The 27,259-nt window shown below is 43.8% G+C and overlaps 1 protein-coding gene across 2 annotated transcripts in view; it reads right to left on the reverse strand.

The window, feature by feature from the left end:
* Positions 1 to 27,259, reverse strand: part of GLB1 (galactosidase beta 1) — a 109,431-nt gene that overhangs the window by 69,742 nt on the left and 12,430 nt on the right. For both annotated transcript variants that reach the window (XM_060180493.1, XM_060180492.1), the window contains exons 2-5: positions 10,972 to 11,141; positions 8,324 to 8,474; positions 6,045 to 6,105; positions 3,926 to 4,020 (exon numbers count right to left, since the gene is read on the reverse strand). In XM_060180493.1, coding sequence (XP_060036476.1) covers positions 3,926 to 4,020; positions 6,045 to 6,105; positions 8,324 to 8,474; positions 10,972 to 11,141 — 477 coding nt within the window. The remainder of the gene's footprint in view (positions 1 to 3,925; positions 4,021 to 6,044; positions 6,106 to 8,323; positions 8,475 to 10,971; positions 11,142 to 27,259) is intronic.

Consider the following 27,259-nt stretch of genomic DNA (forward strand, 5'->3'; position numbering starts at 1 on the left):
AGTGAAGCTGTGTAGACACTCAGTGATAACTCTTTTTGGAAAAAATAATTTTGGGGCTGGGGAGATAGCATGATGGTTATGCAAATAAGCTTTCATGCCTGAGGCTCCCAGGTTCAATCCCCAGCACCACCATAAGCCAGAGCTGAGCAGTGTTCTGGTAAAATAATAATAATAATAATAATAATTTTTCAGGGCCAAGCAGTGCTGCACTTGGTTAAGTGCATATACTACAGGGCACAAGGACCTGATTAAAGCCCCTAGTGCCCACCTATAGAGGGAAAGCTCATAAATGGTGAAGCAGGGCTGCGGGTGTCTCTCTGCCTCCCTCTCCCCTCTCAATTTCTCTGTCTCTATCCAATAATAAATAAATAAAAGTTTAAAAATTTTTTCAGAATGCTTCAGTAAATATCCAATAAACATTTGTGCTTTTAATATTATTTGCTTATTTGTTTATTAGATAAATATGATGAAGATAAAGAAAAAACAAGATGGAAGGGGGAGAAAGGGGGAGGGTAGACAGCATAATGGTTATGCAAAGAGACTCTCATGCTTGAGCTTCTAAAGTCCCAGGTTCAACCCTCTACACCACCATTAGCCAGAGTTGAGCAGTGCTCTGGTTAAAAAAAAAAGAGAGAGAGACGGGCACTTGCAGCACCACTTCACCACTCATAAATCCCACACACACACACACACACACACACACACACACACACATATACACAGGGAAGACTCAGAGGCTTGAACAGAAAGAGGTGCTAGGGACCTGAACCCGGATGACTGTGATCTCTACCAGATGCACCACTGCCTGGTCCCTGAACATTTGTTTTACCTAAATAATTTCACAAACAAACAAAAACCCTTGATAGTCAAGTGTCCTGATTTTTCACATGGAAAATATTTGCCATATAACATAGCCTACATAGAGCAAAAATATAAGGAAGGAGAGTAGGCGAGGAAGACAGGAGAAATTATAATAGGCCCAGTTTACTGCATCAGCACAAGCACGAAAGCAGGTCAGCCTGTGAGGCAGGAGAGAGACAGGCTACAGAGTCAGCAGATGCTGCCACCTGCTGCCAGGCTGTGTGAGCTCCTTGTCACTATTCATTTAAAAGGCGCCTCTGGGGAGTTCAGTGCCTCAGTCTATAGCACACCTTTATATGTGATCTCTCTATGTGATATCCCAAGTTCATTGCTTTAGCACCACATGGAGCAGATCAGTGCTCTGGCTTCTTTCGCTCTTTCTCTTTCTCTCTCTTTCTATTTCTATCTCTCTCCCTCTCACTTCCCTCTCATAAAAGTAAGTAAACAAACAAACAAAAAGTAAGTAAACAGGAGGTCAGGTGGTGGCGCACCCAGTTAAGTGCACACATTATCATGCAGAAGGTCTCAGGTCCCTACCTGTGATGAGGAAGGGGGGTGCTTCACAAGCAGGGCGGTAGTGCAGCAGGTTAAGCACAAATGGCACGAAGCGCAAGGAGCAGTGGTGTAAGGTTCAAGCCCCCAGCACCCCACCTGCAGGGAGGTCACTTCACAAGCGGTGAAGCAGGTCTGCAGGTGTCAACCTTTCACTCCCCATCTCTTGTCTCCACTCCTCTCTCAATTTCTCTCTGTCCTAACCAACAACAGCATCAATGGCCACAATAACAATAATGACAACAACAAGGGCAACAAAATGGGGGGGAAAAATGGCCTTCAGAAGTGGATTCGTTGTGCAGGCACTGAGCCCCAGCAATAACCCTGAAGTCATAAGAAAAAAAGGGGGGGTCAAGTGGTGGCACACCTCATTAAGCACACATGTTACAACGTGCAAGGACCCAGGTTTGAGCCCCCATCCCCACCTGCAGGGGAAAAGCTTTGCAAGTGGTGAAGCAGGGCTGCAGGTATCTCTCTATCTCTCTCCTTCTCTGTCTTCCCTTCTCTCTTGATATCTGCCTATCTCTATCCAATAAATAAATAAAGATAATTTTTTTAAATTCTTAAATAGAAAGAAAAGAACAAAAAAAATGGCTGCCAATAGCAGTGAATTCTTACTGCCAGCACCAAGCCACAGCAATAACTCTTCATAGTATAAAATAAAACAGTGAATGTTCAGAAGATAACGAAGTGGTTTATGGTTTTTTTATATACTTTTTAAAAAATAAATTTACCTCTCTTTTTTAATATTTATGTATTTATGTCCAATTGTTGCTCTTGTTTTATTGTTGTAGCTATTATTGTTGTTGTTACTGATGTCATTGTCGTTAGATAGGACAGAGAGAAATGGAGACAGGAAGGGAAGACAGAGGGGGGAGAGAAAGATAGACACCTACAGACCTGCTTCACCGCCTGTGAAGCGATTCCTCTGCATGTGGGGAGCCGGGGCTTGAACTAGGATCCTTACTCTGGTCCTTGCGTTTTGCACCATGTGCACTTAACCCGCTGCACTACCGCCCAATTCCCCCTTTTTTTTTTTCTTTTTTTCCTTTTTACCAGAGTACTTATCAGCTCTGGTTTATAGCGGCGTGGGGAATTGAGCCTAAGACTCCTGAGCCTCAGACATGAATCTCTTTGCATAACCATTATGCTATCTACCCCCTGCATATACTTATTTCTTTTTCTTTTTTTCCCTCCAGGGTTATCGCTGGGGCTCAGTGTCTGCACTAGGAACAGTGGCCATTTTTTCCATTGTTATTGTTGCTGCTGCTGCTGCTGTTGTTGCTGGATAGGACAGAGAGAAATTGAGAGAGGTGGTCTTGGAGGTGGCACAGTGGATAAAGTGTTGGACTCTCACCCATGAGGTCTTGAGTTTGATGCCTGGCATCTCATGTGCTGTGCAAGAAAGAAGCAGTGCTGCAAGAGTCTTTCTTTCTCTCTCTCTCTCTCTCCCCCATCTCTCTCAATTTCTCTTTGTCTTATCAAAATAAAATAAGAAATCACTTGTTAAGAGAAAGCAGTTTGGGAACCAGGTGGTGGTGCACTTGGTTGAGTGCACATGTTACAGTGCGCAAGGACCCAGATTCAAGCCCCTGGTCCCCACCTGCAGGGGGAAAGTTTCACAAGTGGTGAAGCAGGGCTACAGGTGTCTCTCTGTCTCTCACACTCTCTATCTCCCCCTTCCTCTCAATTTCTGGCTGTCTCTGTTCAATAAATAAATAAATATACTAAAAAAAAAATTTAAAAAAAAGAGAAAGTAGTTTGTATAAACATTATGCTACCTTACCTACCCAGGTTTATGCAACAAACTTTCATGCCTGAAATCAGACATCCCAGTCAACCACTGGCACCACCACCATAAGTCAGAGTTGAGCATCATTCTGCTTAAAAATACATAAATAGGGGCCAAGTGGTAGTGCACTGGGTTAATCAAACATAGTTCAAAGAGCAAGGACCAGCTCAAGGATCCCAGTTAGTTCGAGCCCCGGCTCCTCACCTGTAAAAGGGTCGCTTCACAAGCAATGAAGCAGGTCTGCAGGTGTGTCTATCTTTCTCTCCCCCACTTTGTCTTCCCCTCCTCTCTCAGTTTCTTTCTGTCCTATCTAACAACAGCAGCAACAACAATGGGGAAAAAGATGGCTGCCAGGAGCAGTAGATTTGTGGTGCATGCACAGAGCCCCAGGGATAACCCTAGAGGCAAAACAGATAAACAAATATAAAAAGATTTTAAAAATACATAAACAAATAAGGTCTAAAAAAATAAATTAAAGGATATATGAGTATTTAAATAGCTTACGTAAAGAATCCAGTAGAGTCTGATAATGGCAGGCATTAAACAAATGCAAATACCTTCCCCAAATGCATGCAAATAAATTTGTCTGTGACATCTGTGGTATTGTATCTTAAAGAAACAGACTCAGGGGGCTCCTGTCTACACTACTCCTACCTGGAATGTGGATAGATGGAAATGTTTCTCCTCTACCCCACCTGCCCCACTCATCTCCAAGGTTACCTGCACAGTTATAATCGGTCCTCCATTCTTATAGAGGAGAGGCTTCATCTTGGGCAGAATAACCCCCAGCCACTTGTCCACAGCCGCCAGGTAATCTGGAAACGAGTGGGGTTTAACACCATCACACAGCTTGTACAACAAACACACACCACACATCCTTATTATAGCAGCCTATGGCAGCACAGATCTGGATGTACTGGGTTCAACAGCTACTTTCTGAGACAGAGTTGCTACAAGCACTAAGAGTGTGATAAAATGGGTCCTGCAGGGAGTGCACTCCTCCACTGAGCTCTTGCCAGATAGGGACAGTGTAGGTCTGGTACTCAGACCTGCCATTAGGAAACAAAGTCAAGAATGCAGGTGGTATCCAGCCAGGGTTTGCTAAAAGAGGAAAAGGAGTGATTTAGTGGTGTGTCTGGATCTGGGTGGTGGTGCACCAAGTTGAGTGCACATGTTAAAATCTGCAAAGACTGAGGTGTTCAAGCCCCTGAGCCCCACTTGCAGAGGGAAAGCTTCATGAGTGGTAAAGCAAGTATCTCTCTGCCTCTCTAGCTCTCCCTCTCCTCTCATTGCCCTCTGTCCAATCAAATATAAGAAAAATGAAACAAAATTTAAAACAAAATTTAAAACAAAAATTTAAATAATTGATTAAGACAAAAGAAGATACAAACTATCATTTAAATATCATTCTGTAAAAGCCTGGGAGATAGGTCAGAGGATAAAGTGAAGGTCTTACTATAGCTCAAGTCCTGAGTTTGATCCCCACAACCACAAGGGAGCACATGACTAAAACCAATGAAACTCCAGGGGTGAAGGGGTAGTGTTTGGGTTTCTCTTATCTCTCCCTCTTTCCCCACCCCATCTATCTCTAAAAATATATAGAATAAGGGGCCAGGCGGTGGCGCACTTGGTTAAGAGCACACACTATAGCGTACAAGGAGCGGGCTTCAAGTCCCTGGTCCCCACCTGCAGGAAGAAAGCTTCACAAGTGGTGAAGCAGAGCTGCCTGTGTCTCTCTGCCTCTCCCTCTCTATCACCCCTCCCCTCTCAATTTCTATCTTTAAAAAAATTTATTGTTGTGGCGGTCTGGTGTCGGGCTGCACCGCTGAGAAGAGAGTGGACGTCCAGAGCAAAGGGGTACACAAATCTTTATTATAGGATGGGGGGGGGTTTGGTTCAGACCACGTGGGGCCAGCCGGCAATGGCCGTCCCCACTAGCTGACCACAGGGGGAGAGAAGGGGGCGAGATCTGAGAGAGGGGGAGCTGAGAGCCCAGAGAGAGAGGGGGGGATGAGGGGGCTTTTTATTGGGCGACAACCAGGGGTGACGTGTGGGGCCAGGATTGGTTGAAGGGGGCACTGCTAGGATTTCGCGGGAGTAGTAAAACCTGGGGGCGGAGACTGCATCAGAATAACTCCTCAGCAACAAAAATTAACAAAAAACTTTTTTTAATTAAAAATCTATATATAGAGAGAATTTTTTAAATGGGGGCAGGGGAGATAGCATAATAGTCCTGAAAATAAACTATCATGTCTGAGGCTACCAGGTCCCAGGTTCAATCCTCCATACTATCATAAGCCAGAACTGAGCAGTGCTCTGGTTAAAAAAAAAAAAAAAAAAAAAAGATTGGAAGGGGGCTTAACAATATCATGCATATACAAAACCCTGGGTTCATTACCTGACACCACCACCAAAAAAAAAAAAATCCAACAATAAAATAAAATATACTCTGCAAATGTAGACAAGGAAATAGAATCCATGTGAGCTACAGAGTAATCAACCCAGTGACACTTCCGTTTCAATGAGTCATTTTGGTTAGGTGGATGCTCTCGACAGCTGTGTCATATACTGAAAATGCAAGGAGAGCACCACTGTCAAGTGGGTTGGTTGCAAGTGCAGGGCGGATGCTAATTCAGAGCTAGCAGCGTATCAGTAGGATCTGCTCCAGTATTTCCAAGAAACCTTATGTCCTATACATCCGGTGCTGGGTGTTGTGCAGTGGAGTAACGATGAATACTCTGACTTTCACTAAGTTTTCAGAATTCTTGCACAGAATAGTCTTTTGATGGAAATGATCTAAGCTCTCATACATTCTCCCAAAACACCTGTCACAACGTACCTGGGTCTGAAGAACGAAGGACAATAGACTCTTTTTCTAAGAGCCAAGCAGGCAGTCCTCCCTAGGACAGGAAAAGCAAAAGGAAGTAGTTGTAAAGTCCATTTGGTGGGAAGTTTTCAGGGGAGATGGAGATTTGCTCCTAGTTTCAATGCAAAAGGAGAAAAGTTGCATTGAGAGGGGCATTTGAGTTGAGCTCAATTTCGCCAGCTTTCAGGGAAAACAGAAGTGATACCACAATAAAAATCAGATCACACTGCATGCAGGTAATGCTTTGAGAATGAAAACCTCCTATCTAGATCATTTCACTTATTTCCCAGTCACCTTGCGAGGCAGACAGAGCCCACAACATGAACTGTATTTCCAGGTGACGTTCCTCTTGAGGTAAAAAAGACACCTGTGTTGGCTAGTCACAGATGCCCTGCTCTCCGGAATTAGAGACAGTTAAACCACTTTTAATAATTATTTATATTTTTATCAACTTGTTGACTTTTATCATTTTACTTGGGGGGTTAATGAGTTATAGTACAGTTGTTGACACGTGGGTACAATTCCTCATCTTCCCGGGACAGGCGTCTATAAGACACTCTCACCCCAACTTAGGTCCTTTGCTATCTTCATGCATCAGGGCCTCAAAGTCTCCCAGACAGACAGACAAACAGACAGACACACACACACACACACCACCCAGCCCCACCCTCCTTCCCCAGAGTCCTTTGCTTTGATGCAATGCACTTCTTATTTTTTAGATAGAGAAAGAGGCAGAAAGAGAGGGCGGGGTGGATAGCATGTTTATGCAAAGAGGCTTGTGTCTGAGGCTCCAAAGTGTCAGGTTCAATCCCCTGCTTCACATAAACCAGAGCTGAGCAGTGCTCTAGCAAAAGAAATAAAAAGAGAAAAGAAAGAAAGAAAGAAAGAAAGAAAGAAAGAAAGAAAGAAAGAAAGAGAAAGAGAGAAAGGAAGGAAGGAAGAAAAAGAAAGAAAGAAAGAAAATGGGGGTCAGGCAGTAGCACAGCGGGTTAAGTGCAAGTGGCACAAAGCACAAGGACCAGAGTATGGATCCTGGTTCGAGCCTTTGGCTCCCCACCTGCAGGGGGGTCGCTTCACAGGTGGTGAAGCAGGTCTGCAGGTGTCTATCTCCCCCCCCACCTTCCCCTCCTCTCTTCATTTCTCTTTGTCATGTCCAACAACAACATAATCAATGACAACAATAATAATAACCACAACAATGATAAAAACAACAAGGGCAACAAAAGGAAAAAAATTAGCCTCCTGGGGTTTGGGCGGTAGTGTAGCAGGTTAAGCACACGTGGCACAAAGACAAGGGGAGGACCTGTGTAAGCATCCCAGTTCGAGCCTCCAACCCCCCACCTGTAGGGGAGTCGCTTCACAAGCGGTGAAGCAGGTCTGCAGGTGTCTATCTTTCTCTCCCCCTCTCTGTCTTCCCCTCCTCTCTCCATTTCTCTCTGTCCTATCCAACAATGACAACATTAAGAATAACAACAATAACTACAACAATAAAACAACAAGGGCAACAAAAGGAAATAAATAAATCTAGAAAAAAAAATAGCCTTGGGAGTCCGGGTTAAGTGCACGTGGCGCAAAACGCAAGGACCTACAGAACGATCCCAGTTTGAGCCCCCCAGTCCCCACCTACAGGGGGGTCGCTTCACAGGCAGTGAAGCAGGTCTGCAGGTGTCTATTTTTCTCTCCCCTTCTCTGTCTTCCCCTCCTCTCTCCATTTCTCTCTGTCCTAATCTAACAACGACGACATCAATAACAACAATAACTAAAGCAACAATAAAAAAGGGCAACAAAAGGGAAAACAAATAAATATTAAAAAAAAAATAGTCTCCAGGAGCAGTGGCAACACCGAGCCCCAGCAATAACCCTGGAGGCCAAAAGAAAGGAAAAGGAAAGGAAGGGAAGGGAAGGGAAGGGAAGGGAAGGGAAGGGAAGGGAAGGGAAGGGAAGGGAAGGGAAGGGAAGGGAAGGGAAAAGAAAGAAAATAAAATAAAAGAAAAGAAAAGAAAAGAAAAGAAAAGAAAAGAAAAGAAAAGGGAAGCGTGAAAGAGACCATAGCACTGAAAATTCCTCCTAGCTTGTGCACATTACACATTGAGAGGGAAGGGGGAGATAGAGAGGGAAAGAGAAGAAGACAAGTGAGCTCTTTTGATGGCCCTAACCCACTTTTGTTCACTGTTCCCCAACTCCCCCTGCCGGCCAGCCCCACCCCCCTATCCCGCACCCAGTCTGGCAGAGCCCGGACTAGCCACACTCACCATGTCCCATTCCGCACAGATGTAGGGCCCCGGCCTCAGAATAACCAGCAGTCCCAGCTCATGTGCCAACTGAATAAAATGTTCCACATCGTGGTCCTCAGAAAACTGGTAGTTTCCTGGCTGGGGTTCATGAAAGTTCCAGGGCACGTACCTGCCGAGACAAACACAACCCTTCTTGCATACTTGCCAGAGAAAAGGAGTGGTGAGGGGAAAAGGGGATATTCTAGGACTACTGCTTGCACATGGATAAGCAGGAAAAGATAAATGGGTGGATATTGTTAAGACCAGTGATGTAGAATTTGGAAATAAGGCTAAAAGATGACTGCATTTTCCCCCTGCTGTTATACTGAAGCATCATTCCGTGGGCCCACCCCAGACTACTTTACTTCTCTGGGGAGAGTATTTTGTTTGCTCTGCTGTTTAGTGTTGGTTAGGGGAAAGACTTTGAAGTGAGAGTATAATTAATTTTTTTTAATTTATTGGATAGATACAAAGAAATTGAGAGGGAAGGGGGAGATAGGGAACAAGAAAAAGAGATACCATGGGAGTTGGGCAGTAGCGCAGTGGGTCAAGCGCATGTGACGCCAAGCGCAAGGACCAGCATAAGGATCCCGGTTCGAGCCCCAGCTCCCCACCTGCAGGGGAGTCCCTTCATAGGCGATGAAGCAGGTCTGCAGATGTCTATCTTTCTCTCCCCTTCTCTGTCTTCCCCTCCTCTCTCCATTTCTCTCTGTCCTATCCAACAATGACAACATCGATAACAAAAATAACAATAACTTCAACAATAAAACAAGGGCAACAAAAGGGAATAAATATTTTTAAAAATTTAAATAAAAGAAAAAGAAAGAGACACCTGCAGCACTGCTTCACCACTCACAGAGCTTTCCCCCCTGCAGGTGGGGACCGGGGGCTTGAACCTGGGTTCCTGCACACAGTAACATGTGCACTCTACCAGGTGTGCCACTGCCCAGCCCCTTACAGATTAATTTAAAGATTTTTTTTTACACCAGAGCACTGCTCAGTTCTGGCTTATGGTGGGGCTGAGGATTGAACCTGGGACCTCAGAGCCTCAGGCTTAAAGACTTTTGCATTACCATTATGCTGTCTCCCCAGCCCAATTTAAAGATTTTTGCATGGTACAAATATAACACCAGAGGTGGGAGGTAGATAGCATAAGGGTTATGCAAAGAGACTTTCAGGGCTGAGGCTCCAAAGTCCCAGGCTCAGTCCCCTGCACCACCATGAGCCAGAGCTGCACAGTGCTCTGGTTAAAAATAAATAAGTACGTAAATAAATAAATAAAAAGAAATATAACACCAGAGTTTTGTAGTTTCCTAGTCTTCTGCCATATTAAGTCACCAGTCTCATTTCTAAGCTTTCTTGACTGAACATATTGTATAAACAAACATCTTCAAATTACCCTTCAAACAAGTTTTACCATCCAGCTATTTCCCTCATTAATAAATATCTGACGTGTGTTCACTAAATATTTGTGAGTTATATATTTTAGCTTTTTATATTTTTCATAAATGACTGGATTAAGGTACACTGAGGAAGATAGGAAAAACAACAAACTGGATGATTTACAAAGACTAAATCATTGTGTTGTACTCTTGAGATTAACAAAATGTTATGCTAATTGTATCTCAATTAAAAAGAAAGAAAGAAAGAGAGAAAGAAAAAAAGAAAGACTCAATGGTGAAAAACTGGAAGCATTTCCCCTCAGATCAGGGACTAGACAGGGCTGCCCACTGTCACCATTACTATTCAACATAGTGTTGGAAGTACTTGCCATAGCAATCAGGCAGGAGCAAGGAATTAAAGGGATACAGATTGGAAGAGAAGAAGTCAAACTCTCCCTATTTGCAGATGACATGATAATATACATAGAAAAACCTAAGGAACCCAGCAATTATCTTTTGGAAATCATCAGGCAATACAGTAAGGTGTCAGGCTACAAAATCAACATTCAAAAGTCAGTGGCATTCCTCTACGCAAACACTAAGTTAGAAGAAGTTGATGGGGGGGGGGGGGAGAATACAGGTCCAAAAAGGATGACAGAGGACCTAGTGGGGGTTATATTGTTATATGGAAAACTGGGAAATATTGTGCATATACAAACTATTGTACTTACTGTCAGATGTAAAACATTAATTCCCCAATAAAGAATTTTTAAAAATAAAATAAAATAAAGAAGAAGTTGAAATCCAGAAATCAATTCCTTTTACTATAGCAACAAAAACAATAACATATCTAGGAATAAACCTAACCAAAGAAGTGAAAGACTTGTATACTGAAAATTATGAGTCACTACTCAAGGAAATTGAAAAAGACACAAAGAAGTAGAAATCTGGGGGCCGGGTGGTGGCTCACCTGGCTGAGCACATGTGTTACAATTCGCAAGGACCCAGGTTCAAGGCCCCAGGCCTCACCTGCAAGGGTTGAGGGAAGTTCGCAAGTGGTGAAGCAGTGCTGCAGGTATCTCTCAGTGTCTATCTCTATCTCCCCTTCCCTCTTGATTTCTCTCTGGCCAATCAATAAATAATGAGAATAAATAAGAATCTGCTGCTTGAGAAAGGCAGTCAACAGCTGACTGGCTGGAGGAGGGTGTGGAGGCCCAGGTGAGAGCCCAGTGCCCTCCCGCTTACGTCTGGATGGTGTTCAGCCCAGCCATCTTCATCTTCAGCAGTCGGTCCTTCCAGTAGAAGCGGGGCACTCGAAAGTAGTGGATGCTGCCTGAGATGTAGCGGAACGGCTGGCCATCCTTAAGGAAGCGGTCTCGGCTGTAGTCGATCTCGAATGTCCTTTGTGGGGCTTTCTACAGAGCAGAGTAAGGAACAGAGCAACGTGAGAGCTGCCACCCTCGCCTATTCACAGGCAGCAGGGGCTGTGCACCTTAGTGGCAACTTTGAGCAAATGTGCTGGTGGGGTTAACACTTGGTATCTGGGCTCTGGAAACAAAGCACTGCTAGTGGTGCGGGAGGTGGCACAGTGGATAAAGCACTGGACTCTCAAGCATGAGGTCCTGAGTTCAATCCCTGGCAGCATATGTACCAGAGTGATGTCTGGTTCTTTCTCTCTCTCCTCCTATCTTTCTCATTAATAAATAAATAAATAAATAAATAAATAAAATCTTTAAAAAAAAAAAAAAAAAACACTGCTAACCTAGGTCCTCTGCACACTCCAGTGGGAGAAATTATTGTGAGTTCCAATGCAGGGGATTCCATAAGTCTTTCCTCCTAAAGGCCAGTCCTAGTCTACCCATCAGTGACTGAGATGCAGAAGTGATATTCCAATGGACCCCTGCAAGAGGTGTACTAGGAACAGGACACACACACACACCTTGTGACTGTAATAAATTCACTAGTGATGCCACTGGGACCACCAAGAGCCATTCAGATTATTTTTAAAACTACTTTTTATTTATTTAATGAGAGAGAGGTGTGGCTGGGTGCACACCTAGCTGAGCACACATACTACAATGTGCAAGGACCCAGGTTCAAACCCCTTGGTCCCCACCTGTGGGAGGAAAGCTTTGCAAGTGGTGAAGCAGTGTTGCAGGTATCTCTCTGTCACTCTCCCTTCTATTATGTCTATCCCTCTTGATTTCTGGCTATCTCCATCTAAGAAATAAATATAATTAAATAAAATTGTTGGAGAGAAAAAGAGAGAGACCAGAATACTGTTAAACTCTGGGTTATGGGAGTATTGGGATTAAACTTGGGACCTCAGAGTCTCAGGCATGAAAGTCTTTTGCAGAGCCATTATGCTATCTCCCTAGCCCCATTAAGATAATTCTATGTGTAACATAAAGGATGAAAGCATTAGAAGTTTACTAGAAATTCAGAGGCGGGGTGTGGAAGGGGGGGCAGGTAGCATAATGGTTATGTAAAGACTCATGCTCCAAAGTCCTAGATTCAATTCCCCACACCACCATAAGCCAGAGCTGAGCAGTGTTCTGGGAAAAAGAAAAAGGAAAGGAAAGGAGAGGGGAGGAGAGGAGAGGGAGGGAGGGAGGGAGGGAAGAGGAGGGAAGGAAGGGAAGGAAAACAGTGGCCTGGGAGGTGGCACAGTGGATAAAGCATTGGACTCTTCAAGCACAAGGTCTTCAGTTCAGTCCCTGGAAGCACATGTACCAGAGTGATTTCTGATTCTTCCTCTCTCTCTCCCTTTCTCATTAATAAGTAAATAAGATCTTATAAAGGAAGGAAGGAAGGAAGGAAGGAAGGAAGGAAGGAAGGAAGGAAGGGAGAGAGAAAGGAAATTCAGAGCCCTGAAGTCTTATCCTGGACATTACTCTAAGTCCAACAATGACTTGGGCAAGTCCCTTCTCTCTCTCTGCATCACTTCATCTACAAACATACAGATTAGACAAAAGAAACTCTAAGGCATTATTTTGTGGTTTCTAATATTACTACTTTTATCTTCTTTATTAGTGATTTAATATTTACTTACAAAATTATAAGATAAAAGGGAGATAACTCCACACCATCCCCACCACCAGAGTTGTGTGTCCCCATTCCCACCATTGGAAACTATAGCAGTTCCCTCAAGGTCACAGATGTGAGCTGACTTTCTAACTATCTGTAACAATATATGTTTTTGCCTATTTTTTTCTACAGTCCTGCCTTCACCTCCTTTCTGAATCACACCTACACCTAATGCTACTTCCAAGCATCTTTCCTTTTCCCCTCTTCTCTCTCAGCTAAGAGAAACAGTGTCTGATTTCTTCCGATGTTTTTCAGAGTTGCTTCCCTTTCAGTGATAGTATCAAAACAAGACTCCTGCTGACAAACGCTTCAGATCCTGGTGGAACTGGGGTTCAGAGTAAGGCAACATCTTTTTAAAATAAATATTAATTAATTTATTTATTAAAGACAGAGAGAGGGGCCGGGTGGTGGCACACCTGGTTGAGTGCACATGTTACAGTGCACAAGGACCCGGGTTCAAGCCCTTGGTCCCCACTTGCAGGGGGAAAGCTTTGCGAGTGGTGAAGCAGGGCTGCAGGTGTCTCTCTGTCTATCTCCCCCTCCACTCAATTTCTGGCTGTCTCTAGCCAATAAATAAAAATAATAAAAAAGTTAAAATAATAAAATAAAGGCGGAGAGAAATTGAGATGAGAGAAGAAGATAGAGAGGGAAAGTACAGAGACATCTGCAGCCCTGCTTCACTGTTCATGACGCCCCCCCCCCCCCCCCCGTAGGTGGGGACCAGGGGGCTTGAACCCAGGTCATTGTACTCTGTAATGTGTGTGGTCAACCAGGTGCACCACTGCCTGGCTTGACAATATTTTTCATAGCAAGCTGCACAGTCTGCCAGTATTCTCTATCTCATGCTCCCAATGGCAATATGTTTCAAAGTATGGCTTTAGAAGTCACAAAATCAATTTGGATGATAATTACCACTTTTGATGGCAAAGAATATGAAATTTGTGTGTGTATATGTAGAGAATGAGAGAGCTGTGTATGTATGTATTATTCATGTAGTTGCAATGTAAGATATATTTATAGAAATCAAATCAAATTTTGAGGCACACTGGGGGTTAGACTCAGTAGAACACTGCTCTCTTGTGGATGGTACAGGAAACAACAGGCTACAGGTGCCAGTGACCAAAGTAAAAGATTTATTTCATTGTTTGTTGAAACTCTTGTTCATCTTTATGCTTCCTTCTTTCCTTCCTTTCTTTCTTTCTTCCTTTTTTTTTTTTTTTTTTAAACTAACCAGAGCACTGCTCAGCTCTGGCTTATGGTGGTGCAAGGGATTGAACCTGGAACTTCGAAGCCTCAGGCATGACAGTTTGCGTAACCATTATGCTATTTACCCCTGTCCTATCTTTATGCTTTCAAAGGTCACAATACTAGCTTTTTAAAAAATATATATTTGGGGAGTCGGGCGGTGGTGCAGCGGGTTAAGCGCATGTGGCGCAAAGCGCAGGGATCGGCATGAAGATCCCGGTTCAAACCCCCGGCTCCCCACCTGCAGGGGAGTTGCTTCACAGGCGGTGAAGAAGGTCTGCAGGCGTCTATCTTTCCCTCCCCCTCTTTGTCTTCCTCTCCTCTCTTCATTTCTCTCTATCCAACAACAACAATAACTCCTATCCAACAACAACAATAACTACAACAATAACTACAACAATAAAACAACAAGAGCAACAAAAGGGAATATTTAAAATAAATAAATTTAACTGTATATATTTGTATTTATTTATTATTAGATAGAGACAGACAGAAGTTGACAGGGGAGGGAGAGAGAGAAATCTGCAGCATTGTTTCATCATTCGTGAAGCTTTCCCCCTGCAGGTGGGGACCAGGGGCTTGAAACGGGTCCTTGCACCATAATGAGTGTGCTTAACCAGGTGCGCCACCGCCTGGCCCCACAACACTAGCTTTTAATATAAATATATATGGATAAATATCCATTTTTGTGAGTTCAAGCAGGGATCAATCCATCAGTATATCATTTATGATGTTCTATTTGTTATTACCTTTCTTATTTTTTATACAGTGCTGGGGATCAAACCCAAGACTTCAAGCATGTGAGGGAGGCATGCACCCTAATGCTGACCCACCTACTTGGCCCTACAGTACTAGCTTACGGTGGCCCTTGAAGCCATGTCTAAAAGCAGCTGTGGCAGCATGAGTCTTAGAGCAGACACAGCCTGAAATCCACAGAATATCGAAGCCCTGGAACTGAAAGTTGGAGACACAGAGTAGATTGCTTGGAGGGTAAATGCAAAACTTTATTGTGTGTGAGTTACACTTAAATAAAGCTAACCAGGGGGGCTGGGTGGTGGCAAAGTATGCGCAAAGTGCAAGGACCAGCGACGTAAGGATCCCAGTTTGAGCCCCTGGTTCCCCACCTGCAGGGGAGTCACTTCACAGGCGGTGAAGCAGGTCTGCAAGTGTCTGTCTTTCTCTCCCCTTCTCTGTCTTCCCCTCCTCATTCCATTTCTCTCTGTCCTATCCAATAACAACAATAATAATAACAACAATAAACAAGGGCAACAAAAGTGAAAAGGTAGCCTCCAGGAACAGTAGATTCATAGTGCAAGCATGGAGTCCCAGCAATAACTCTGGAGGCCAAAATAAATAAATAATAAATAGATAAATAAATAAAGCTAACCGGGAATAAATTAAGACTCACGAAAAGTGTTGGGGCCAGGCAGTGGTGCATCTAAGTGCATGGTACAGTGTGCAAGGGCCAGTGTTCAAGCCTCCAGCCCCCATCTGCAGGGGGAAAGCTTCACAAAAAGTGAAGCAGTGCTACAGATCTATCTATCTATCTCCCCCTTTCTTCCCTCTTGATTTCTCTGTCTTTGAGAGAGAGTCAAAGATTCTCTCGGCCCAAGCGTGAGAATAAAGCTACCTTTCTCCTTCACCCAATTTTGGCTCGTCTCTTTGAATTTCAGCATTCCCTAACATATCCAAAAAATGAACATTTATGGGGCCGGATGGTGGCACACCTGGTTAAGTGCATGTATTGCTATGCACAAGGATCCAGGTTTGAGCCCCCAGTCCCCACCTGCAGGGGGAAAGCTTCGTGAATGGTGAAGCAGGGCTGCAGGTGTCTCTCGGTCTCTCTTTCCCCCTCTCTACCTGCCCTCCCCTCTCAGCTTCTCTCTATCAAATAAAGTTTAAAAATAAATAAATATAATTAAAAAATAAAAAGTTATAAGATAGTTTTAAATAATTTTTTTAAAAAAGCAAAAGTGTCATATCAATCTCACTTTATCCTTGGAGTGAAAGCTTTATTCCCATTCAAAAGCAAGGCAATCACAAGACATTTTGCCCCAAGGACAGCTGCCACACAGGGTGATTTGAAACTATTTCTGGCATGGAGGTAACCAACATTGGCAGAGCTGGACAAAGGGCCCAGCTGGTCTCGGGGAAGGCTTCACAGAGGAACAGAGGAGGAAGCTGTTGGCAGGTAGCGGAGCTTGGCCTTTGTCCCTCTGCATTCAAACCTCCTCAAGGTCCAGCCCAAAACATCCTCAAACATTCCCAAACACCTACTGAGTGCTGAGTGACCAGAGGGGAGGCACACCCATGTGACCGGAGTCTAATGGGAAGCTCCCGTCTGGCATGAACATGAAAACAAAACAAAACAAAATCCCCTCCATGTCTCCATAGAGAGGCCCAGAGGAGGCAACTCAGAGGGTAGAGTGCAAGGCTGGCATGCAGAGACTGATCCAAACCCTGGCATAGCACATGGTAGAGTAGACTCGATTAACTTTTTACCAGAGCATTGCTCAACTGTGGTTTGTGGTGCTAAGAACTGGACCTGTGACCTCAAGAGCCTCAGGCATGAAATTTTTTTTTTCATGATCACTATCTCCCATTCCCAAATAAATCTTTTTAAAAATGTTTTATTATTATTATTATTAATTAATGAGAAAGTTAAGAGGAGAGGGAAAGAACCAGACTTCACTTTGGTACATGTGCTGCCAGGGAATGAACTCAGGACCTCATGCATGAGAATCTAACACTTTATCCACTGTACCACCTCCTGGACCCCCAGCTAGATTTTTTTATATATATATCGCCCCACCGCCCACCAGACCCCCCAAATAAATCTTTAAAAAAAAAACATAGGAGTGTGGTCTGGGAGGTGGCGCAGTGGCTAAGGCAAGGACCGGCGTAAGAATCCCGGTTCAAGCCCTCAGCTTCCCCCCCACCTGCCGGGAGTCACTTCACAGGGGGTGAAAGCAGGTCTGCAAGTGTCTATCTTTCTCTCCCCCCTCTGTCTTCCCCTCCTCTCTCTATTTCTCTCTGTCCTATCCAACAACGACATCAATAATAACTACAACAATAAAACAACAAGAGCAACAACAGGGAATAAATAAGTATTAAGAAGAAGAAGAAGAAGAAGAAGAAGAAGAAGAAGAAGAAGAAGAAGAAGAAGAAGAAGAAGAAGAAGAAGAAGAAGAAGAAGAAGAAGAAGAAGAAGAAGGAGAAGCACCTAGGTTCAAGCCCCTGCTCACCTGCAAGGGCAGTGCAGCAAGTCTGCAGGTGCCTCTTTCCCTCTCTAACTCCCCCGCTGCTCTCAATTCTTCTCCGTTCCATAAAATGAAATAAAAAGACAAAAGAAAGAAAAAAAAGGAAAGAAAAGCCACCAAGAGTGCATAGCACCTGCACTGATTCCCAGTGATAAGCTTGGTGGAAAAACAAAACAAAACGTAGAAGGGGGTGGCACATCCAGTAGAGCATCCATGTGACAGTGCACAAAGGCCTGGGTTCAAGCCTCAGTCCCCACCTGCAGAGGGGCAACCTCACAAGTGGTGAAGCAGTACTGTAGATGTTTCCATTTTTCTCCCTCTCTTTTACCTCACAATCTCAATATTAATAAAATATTAAAAAAACAAAACAGGGGGGCTGGGCGGTAGCGCAGCGGGTTAAGCGCACATGGCACAAAGCTCAAGGACCGGTGTAAGGATTCGGGTTAGAGGCCCTGGCTTCCCACCTGCAGAGGAGGAGGCCGCTTCACAAGTGGTGAAGCAGGTCTGCAGGTGTCTATCTTTCTCACCCACTCTCTGTCTTCCCCTCCTCTCTCCATTTCTCTCTGTCCTATCCAATAACAACAACTATAACAGCAATAACAATAACAATGACAGTGAAATGGGAAAAATATCCTCCAGGAGAAATGGATTCTTAGTGTAGGCACCAAGCCCCAGCAATAACCCTAGAGGCAAAAAAGAAAAAACAAAAACAAACAAACAAACAAAAAAGCCAGAAGGGAATGGCCAGGGTGAGGGCAGTGGATAAGATATTAGACTTGCATCTATGAGGTCCCAGGACTGATCCTTGACATCACATATTCCATATTCCAGACTGATAAGATTCTTTCTCATCAATAAATATATTTTTAAAAACATATAAAGGCCTAAAGGATAAAGTATGGATTCAATCATTCTATCATACAGCTTAAATTTCCATAATGTTATATATCCATCATATCTTAATAAAGTTGGGGGAAAGGGGATTCAAGTGGAGTAATTAATGGTATGTAACTCAAAAATGGGGGGGTGGCAAGCTCTCCAGAGTAAGAAACACAAAAACACTCCAAACTGTGGTGCTCAACTTTGCTCACACATGAGAATCACTGGAGTCTCACACCATGTCCCCCCCAACTCTCAGACATTCAGACTTTAATTGGTCTAGGTGGGACTCAGGCTTCAATACTTCTCCGACTGCGCAGATGCTGTCATCAGCAGATAGCATTTAGAAGTGTATGGCAGAGCTAAGTCCTAGAATGAGGAAGAGTCAGTCAAGGGGAAAAAGGATGGCAGGAGTGTGTGTCGGGGGGGGGGGGGGGGGAGGCAGCAGGACTAGGGTGGGAACCACAAAACCTCAAAATAAATCAAGCATGGCGACTGCTGAAGCAGAGGAGATGGCCGGGGGCCAGATCAAGCCAGGCATGAAATCCACGTTCAAGAGCATAAATTTTATGTCAAGTGCTATAAATAGCAACTGAAACACAAAAATGATAGGATCAGGCATGAGTTTTCAAATGTTCTATCCTTTCCCTGAAGGGCCAAAAAAGGAGGTAGTGATATGAACACAGCAGTAGAACCTACTGACACAATATATGTGAAAGAGGGGATAAATGATCTTCAATGTGTGAAAAATAGCCCAGTTGGTTGTAGCCTTTTCACTGATGTCTATCAATGAAGTCTGACTACAGACCCTGACTTTTACATGTCTACGTGACTACAGCCATGCCTTGTTTTTCTTCAAAATTAGCTTAGACTTCCCAGCCCCTTCCTCAATCTCCCTGTTCCCATTATAGCCACATTGTAAACTCAGACTTCCTGGCCAGAAGCCCCTTCCTCAATATCCCTTTTCCCATTATAGCCACATTGTCCTGGCCAAAATCCCCTTCCTTGCACTTCCTTTCCCACTATAGTAGACCCCCAGCTCCCTCTTAATATCCGCTCCCATCCCCTTTTCCTTTACGTGGTTAGACTGTGAGCCAATTCCCTCTTGCCAAAGGGGAAGAGGACAGGTTGTTCCCATGTCCAGTAATGTATAAAAAAGCTCTGAAGATTGCCTTTGGTGTGCTTGCTGGCTTATACTCTTGCACCTTTATATATATATGTAAAACTTTTGTTTTGCTCATGACTTTTGGTGTCTCAGTTCTTGTTTTAAGGCATAGACAGAGTGTATTTTGCACTGTTCCCCACAAATGGAAGCATTTTTGCATTGAAAACAGAGAGGAGGGACATACAGATTGTGGGGGAGGAAGAACTGTATGGTTATTAACACCTATGGGTTCGTCATGATGCATAACATGAAAAAAAAAAAAAAAAAGAATTCCCACCTACACCTCAAGGACATCTTTGATGAAATAAACCCAATTGCAAGAAAGACTAGAGCAGAAACAAACCAATGGGACTACATCAAATTGAAAAGCTTCTGCACAGCCAAAGAAACTATCACACAAACAAAGAGACCCCTCACAGAATGGGAGAAGATCTTCACATGCCAGACATCAGACAAGAAACTAATCACCAAAATACATAAGGAGCTCAGCAAACTTAGCACCAAAAAAGCAAATGACCCCATTCAAAAATGGGCAGAGGAAATGAACAAAACATTCACCACAGAGGAGATCCAAAAGGCTAACAAACATATGAAAAACTGCTCTAGGTCACTGATTATCAGAGAAATGCAAATTAAGACAACACTGAGATACCACCTCACTCCTGTAAGAATGGCATACATCAAAAAGACAGCAGCAACAAATGCTGGAGAGGCTGTGGGGACAGAGGAACCCTTTTGCATTGCTGGTGGGAATGTAAATTGGTACAGCCTCTGTGGAGAGCAGTCTGGAAAACTCTCAGAAGGCTAGACATGGACCTTCCATATGATCCAGTAATTCCTCTCCTGGAGTATACCCCAAGGACTCCATAACACCCAACCAAAAAGAGGTGTGTACTCCTATGTTCATAGCAGCACAATTCATAATAGCTAAAACCTGGAAGCAACCCAAGTGCCCAACAACAGATGAGTGGCTGAGAAAGCTGTGGTATATATACACAATGGAATACTATGCAGCTATCAAGAACAATGAACCCACCTTCTCTGACCCACCTTGGACAGAGCTAGAAGGAATTATGCTAAGTGAGCTAAGTCAGAAAGATAAAGATGAGTATGGGATGATCCCACTCATCAACAGAAGCTGAGAAAGAAGATCTGAAAGGGAAACTAAAAGCAGGATCTGACTAAATTGAAAGTAGGGCACCAAAGTAAAAACCCTGTGGTGAGGGGTAGACATGCAGCTTCCTGGGCCGGTGGGGGGTGGGAGTGGGTGGGAGGGATGGGTCACAGTCTTTTGGTGATGGGAATGGTGTTTATGTACACTCCTAGTAAAGTGTAGTCATATAAATCACTAGTTAATTAATATGAGAGGGGGAATATTAATTGTATGTCTCGAAGTTTTTAAAACACAGACTGAGTCTTTTTAATATATAGGCTGTGTATTTGATATGTGGACTCTCTCAAAAGCCTAGACCATGTAGATCAGAAGCATCCAATAGCACAGCTATATACAAGATACTGGGTACTATACAGCAAACTCTAACAAAAGGACTTTTCTAAGTTAACCCAATTACCAAATAATGTGATGATAACATTAACTATCCATTGTCTTTTTGAACTCTAAGACAGCAGGAACCTCACATCTCCACTATAGAGCCTATATTTCCCCCAGTCCTGGAACCTTAGGATAGGGCCCACTTTCCCACATGCCTCTCCCAATCCATATCAAATAATATTGCATCTGCCAATCGCAACCTAATCAACGCAACGATTGCCACCTCAACATGCTTCAGCTCAGACTGTGTCCAGAGACTTCAGGTGTGGAATGACAACCTTTCAGCTTCATTACTCGGCCACCAGGTTCCAGATGCCATCAGGATGCCAGCCAGGCTTCCCTGGACTGAAGACCCCACCAATGTGCCCTGGAGCTCGGCTTCCCCAGAGACCCGTCCTACCAGGGAAAGAGAGAGGCAGACTGGGAGTATGGACCGACCAGTCAACGCCCATGTTCAGCAGGGAAGCAATTACAGACGCCAGACCTTCCACCTTCTGCAACCCACAACGACCCTGGGTCCATGCTCCCAGAGGGATAGAGAATGGGAAAGCTATCAGGGGAGGGGATGGGATATGGAGATTGGGTGGTGGGAACTGTGTGGAGTTGAACCCCTCCTACCCTATGGTTTTGTTAATTTATCCTTTCTTAAATAAAAAATAAATTAAAAAAAAAAAGAAAAAAGAAAAAGCCAATTAAAAAAGAAAAAAAAGAATTCACCAATTACCTTTGGAGGCTACTAGCATACTATCCTATTGCTCTGGAAAATAATAAAGGGGATCAAGTTGCTCATGTCCTTTTCCCATAAACACTTGATTCTAGGATAACCAAAAAAGTAGGCAATGGTGTGGCCTGGCACGTGATACAGTGGCATTACATGTGCAGAAGTGATTCTCTGGTTCTCTCTCCCCTTTCATTTGAATAAATAACAACTTTAAAAAGAAGCTGATAATAGAAAAATGTCTTCAGTTTTCCAGCTAATAAATGTAGATGAAATAATAGAATTAAAAACCTCTCCACTTAGGGGTCAGGCAGTAGCACAGCGGGTTAAGTGCACATGGCACAAAGCACAAGGACCAGTGTAAGGATCCTGGTTTGAACCCCCAGCTCCCCACCTGCAGGGGAGTCCCTTTACAAGCAGTGAAGCAGGTCTGTAGGTGTCTATCTTTCTCTCTCCCGTTTCTGTCTCCCCTCCTCTCTCCATTTCTCTCTGTCCTATCCAACAACAACATCAATAACAATAATAACCACAACAACGATAAAACAAGAGCAACAAACGGGGGTGGGGGGGGAGCCTCCAGGAGCAGTGGATTCATGGTGCAGGCACCGAGCCCCAGCAATAACCCTGGAGGCAAAAAAATAAAACTAAAGTAAAAATAAAAAAATCCCCCCACTCTAGTAACACTTTAGAAATGACAGCTACATACACATACATGTTATCAGGTGATGGCATCTAGGTTATTGCCTAGAACTTGATGCCTGCGTGACTCCACTATTCTGGTGGCCAGTGTATTTAGCTCTGTATAATAAAGGGTGAGAGATAGAAAGGGGACAGAGAGACACAGAGAAGGAAAGACGCCTGCAGCACTGCTCATGAAGATTTCTTCTTGTTGCTTCTCGCAACTGCCTTTTGCTACTGATGATCGTTCTGCTCTCCTTTTATGGAGGGCTAGAGGGAGAGAATGCCTTCTGAGTGGTAAAAAAAAAAAAGATTTCTTCTTGCAGGTGAGGACCTGAGGCTTGAACCTGGGTCATCACACAAGGTAAGGGGTGCTCTCTACCAACCTGCTCCAGGAAATAAGAGATTTAAACTCTAATCACCATAAATGCTAAGACTTTTAGGAATGTTGATGGGAATTATATAAAGATGGGATCAGACAGGTTGTACATGATCCCTTTGCTTAATCTCAGCCTTGGAAAGGTGGGACAAGCAGACATGGTGTCTGTCATACTGTGATTCAACAGGAAGTACACAGCCCCACCTAAAATAGTTGGTTTCTTGTTTGTTTGTTTGCCTCCAGGGTTATTGATGGGGCTTAGTGCTGCACTACAAATCCACTGCTCCTGGAGGCCATTTTATTGCATAGGACAGAGAGAAATTGCATGAAAAGGAAAAAAAAAATAGCCACCAGGAATGATAGGTTTGTTGTACAAGCACTAAGTCACACTGATAACCATGATGGCAATAAAAAAAATTTAAAAAGGGAGTCAGGCAGTAGCGCAGCAGGTTAAGCGCAGGTGGCACAAAGTTCAAGGACTGGCGTAAGGATCCTGGTTCGAGCCCCCAGCTCCCCACCTACAGGAGAGTCGCTTCACAGGTGGTGAAGTAGGTCTGAAGGTGTCTATCTATCTCTCCCCCTCTCTGTCTTCCCCTCCTCTCTCCCTTTCTCTCTGTCCTATCCAACAACGATGACATCAACCAAAACCACAACAATAAAACAACCAGGGCAACAAAAGGAAATAAATAAATAAATATTAAAAATATATTTTAAAAAAATTTTAAAAAGACAATCTGCAAGCAAATATTGATCCCTAGTTAATGTTAAACTTGTTTAAACAACAAGGGAAAGAACATGAATGCTTGCAACTTATTCAGACATGATGAAAAAGATAGGATGGATTGATAGCAATAAGTTAATGAGGAACCTGAATGGAGAGTATAAAATTCACATTCTTAGTAAAATGTTGACAAAAAAGCAGGCTGATTAAGTATATCATGGTCTTCATATGTACATTACACATACACGTATGTGCATATACCACAGGATGACATACATAGCTCCTGAGAAGATAAACTCCACTCAGCCTTGTAAGAAGATCTCTGACACATTAAAAAGAAAAGAAAAGGCAGAGGAATGTCTCCTTCAACATATGCACATCAGTTGCAGTTCTTGTCCTTCATGAGTTCCAGTCTGCCTGGTACTGACAGTGAGCGAGCGTTTCAACTCAAACTCAGACTTCAAGTCCTCATGACTTTCTTGTTCCAACACTATGAAAACCTACACAGGCCAGGAAAAACCCTTAAACTTTGAGGGGTGAGTAGTTGCAGTCTCCACTTTGGGCCAGGAATCACCAGAGACATTTGGTGTCTTTTCCTGGAGATCCTGCAAGAATCACCTTCCTGTTACCAGAAGTAAGGTCCATGACCTTAAGAGTTTGTTTCTTTGTCCCAGCTCCGACACTCTGCAATCACTGTTAAGACCTCCAATACCCATGCCCTTACTTCATGTTCTGCTTATTGAAGTAACTCAAATTAAGACTATTGGTACTGAAAAGGAATTGGCGTATTGCACCAAAGTAAAAGACTCTGGGGTGGGTGGGTGGGGAGAATACAAGTCCATGAAGGATGATAAATGACATGGTGGGGGTTGTATTGTTAAATGGGAATCTGGGGAATGTTATGCATGTACAAACTATTGTATTTACTGTTGAATGTAAAACATTAATTCCCCAATAAAGAAATAAATTAAAAAAAAAAGACTGTTGGTACTGGCATTGGTCAAAACCAGCAGACCAGGTTATGCATCTGTACCTAGATATTTCACATATGCCAAACAAGAACCCTGTGGTATGCAAACACAATGCCAAGTGCAGGTATGGACAGAAGGGGAGGAGTTGGCATATGCATTGGCTCTACACCTGGAATGGGCAGGTTCGTTGTGGGGATTATGAGGTTGGAAGTTTTGACAGGCATCCACTCTGGGAGTTCTGTGGACACAATAGCTAACAAGACCTAGATCATCTTCTAGAGAAGTAAGGTTCAAGATGTAATCATGGAGGAGCAATGGGAGTGGGTGATGAGGTAGAATGTAAGGTTGGTGGAGGGAAGCTCACTGACAAGGTGACTCCCCCATGACTCCTGCCTGAGTCACCATCTTGGTACCTTTCCCTGTCCTTATGGCTACTGAGCTCCCTGGAACTTGAACAGGCCTACAAGAAATGTGGTGGAGACGCTCTGGCAGCCTTGGCATCCTGAGAAAGATCTGAGATGGCTCCAATGGTGGAAATGCAAAAAATGGCAACCAGATGACCCACTATTTGACTATAGCCCCCAGGACAGCCTAGAAAACAAATCTTTCACTAAGAAAAGCACTGGTGAGGAGGACCCTGCTGGGTGACCTTGAGCTCAGTGACGGCTGTCTCTGTAGGAAGGGTAAATTACAGAGATGTCACATAGCACTACATTCATCAAAGAGGATGAGATTCCGGTGTGAAAAAAAGAGGGACCACTTTAACCATTGAAAGCAGGTGGACTTAAAATTATAACAATGTCTCATCTATCTCTCACCTTCTATATATATATATATATATATATTTTTTTTTTTAAGTGGCTGCCAGGAGTTGTGGAGTAGTGCAAGGATTGAGCCTCAGAAATGACCTCGGTGAAAGTGAAGAGACAGGAGAAAGAAAAAGAGAAAAAAAGTGTTCCAGGAGGTGGTGCGGCGGAGAAAGCACTGGATTCTCAACCATGCGGTCCTGAGTTCAATCCCCAGCAGCACATATGCCAGAGTGTCTGATTCTTTCTCTCTCTTCTATCTCATGAATAAGTAAATAAATAAATAATTTCTATTAAAAAAGAGAAAAAAGGAAACTGAAGGGGCAAAATGGTGGCACACTTGGTTAAGTGCACACCAGGTCCCTCCTGTCTCTCTCTCCTGCAGGTGGTTAAACTACAATCCCCAACTTCACAAAGACTTCCTTGAAGAAGTGATTTTTGAGGGCCAGGCGGTGGTGCACCTGGTTAAGCGCATACATTATAGTGCACAAGGACCCAGGTTCAAGCCCCTGGTCCCCACCTGCAGGAGGGAAAGCTTCAGAGTAGTGAAGCAGGGCTATAGGTGTCTCTCTCTCTCAGAAACTTTATTTCATTTCATTTTACTATTTATTTATTTACTTACTTATTTTTACCAGAGCACTGTTCAGCTCTGGCTCACTGTGGTGTGGTGTGGGGGATTGAACTTGGGACTTTGCAGACTCAGGCATGAGAGTTTCTTTGCATAGCTGTTAAGCTATCTACCCCTGCCCCAGGTGTCCAGTGTCCCTCTGTTGCTCTCTCTTGGGGGCAAGGGAGTGAGCATAATGGTTATGTAAACAGACTCTCATGCCTGAGGCTCTAAGGTCCCAAGTTCTTTGGTGTAAAAAATAAAAATAAAATAAAATAAACTGGTTTATTCATCCACCCCAGCTTCATGGCAGCTTGCTGAAACAGCCAGCTAGTGGCAGGGCAGGTTGGAAGAACCACTTGAGGAAAGGCCCTGTGATAGCACCCCAAATACACACAATAAATCTTTCTTCATTTCATTCCCAGTGAGACTTGGAGTATGTAAGTGGAACCCCCGGACCTGAGAATTGATTGCTGGATAAGGGCTAAGTTGATACTGATAACAATGTTCATGAAATGTCATCACCCTCCCTTACTGCTCTTAGAGTGGCTATGGGTAGGAAGACAGGGACTGGGGGTAGGGGGGTGTTCTTGTGGGTCCATCCAGTCAGGGGACCCGACCAACATCTATTTCTCTGCTCAGGAATGCTAACTGGGATGGTTCCATTTAAGAATACTCACCATGACTAAGCACCCCCACCCCCCCACACAGGATAAATCTAAAGCAAGAAGATAATTCATTCAGTTATTAATGCAGTCCCAGCCCCACTCTAAGACTCAGAGGACTCCAGTCCCATCACATCTCAAGTCCCTGGGAAAAGCAGGCAAGTCATGGCAGAGGGTGGTGGACTCCTTATTTAGCCAAGCAGCTCCAGTGGCAGCTGCCCAGTGGATGTATTCAATAGCGTTATTTCTGGAACACATCAACACAGTCGCTGGCATCTGGCTGGTGGTTCATGTTGTAATCCTTTCAAAACTATCAGTAAATAGGCAGAACACATGCTCACACTCACTTCAAGACTGTCTTACACACTGCACTCTCCCAGGACAAGTTGTTTTATTTTAAATCTTTTTTTTTTTTTTTTTTTTTTACTTATTTCAGTGAGAAAGAGAGAGGGCCAGGGTGGTGGCAGGCGTGAGAGTCCGGGTTCGAGCCCCCGGCTCCCCACCTGCAGGGGAGTCCCTTCACAGGCGGTGAAGCAAGTCTGCAGGTGTCTCTTTCCCCCTCTCCGTCTTCCCCACCTCTCTCCATTTCTCTCTGTTCTATCCAACAACGACGATATCAAAATCTACAACAACAATAAAAAGACAACAATGGCAACAAAAAGGGAAAATAAATAAATAAATAAATAAAAAGAAAGTACAAAAAGAGATTTGGGCAGGGGTAGATAGTATAATGGTTATGCAAAGAGAATCTCATGCCTGAAGTTCCAAAGTCCCAGGTTCAATCCCGTGCACCACCATAA

The sequence above is a fragment of the Erinaceus europaeus genome, chromosome 21, assembly GCF_950295315.1.
Source record: "Erinaceus europaeus chromosome 21, mEriEur2.1, whole genome shotgun sequence".
NCBI classification, from domain to species: Eukaryota; Metazoa; Chordata; class Mammalia; order Eulipotyphla; family Erinaceidae; genus Erinaceus; species Erinaceus europaeus.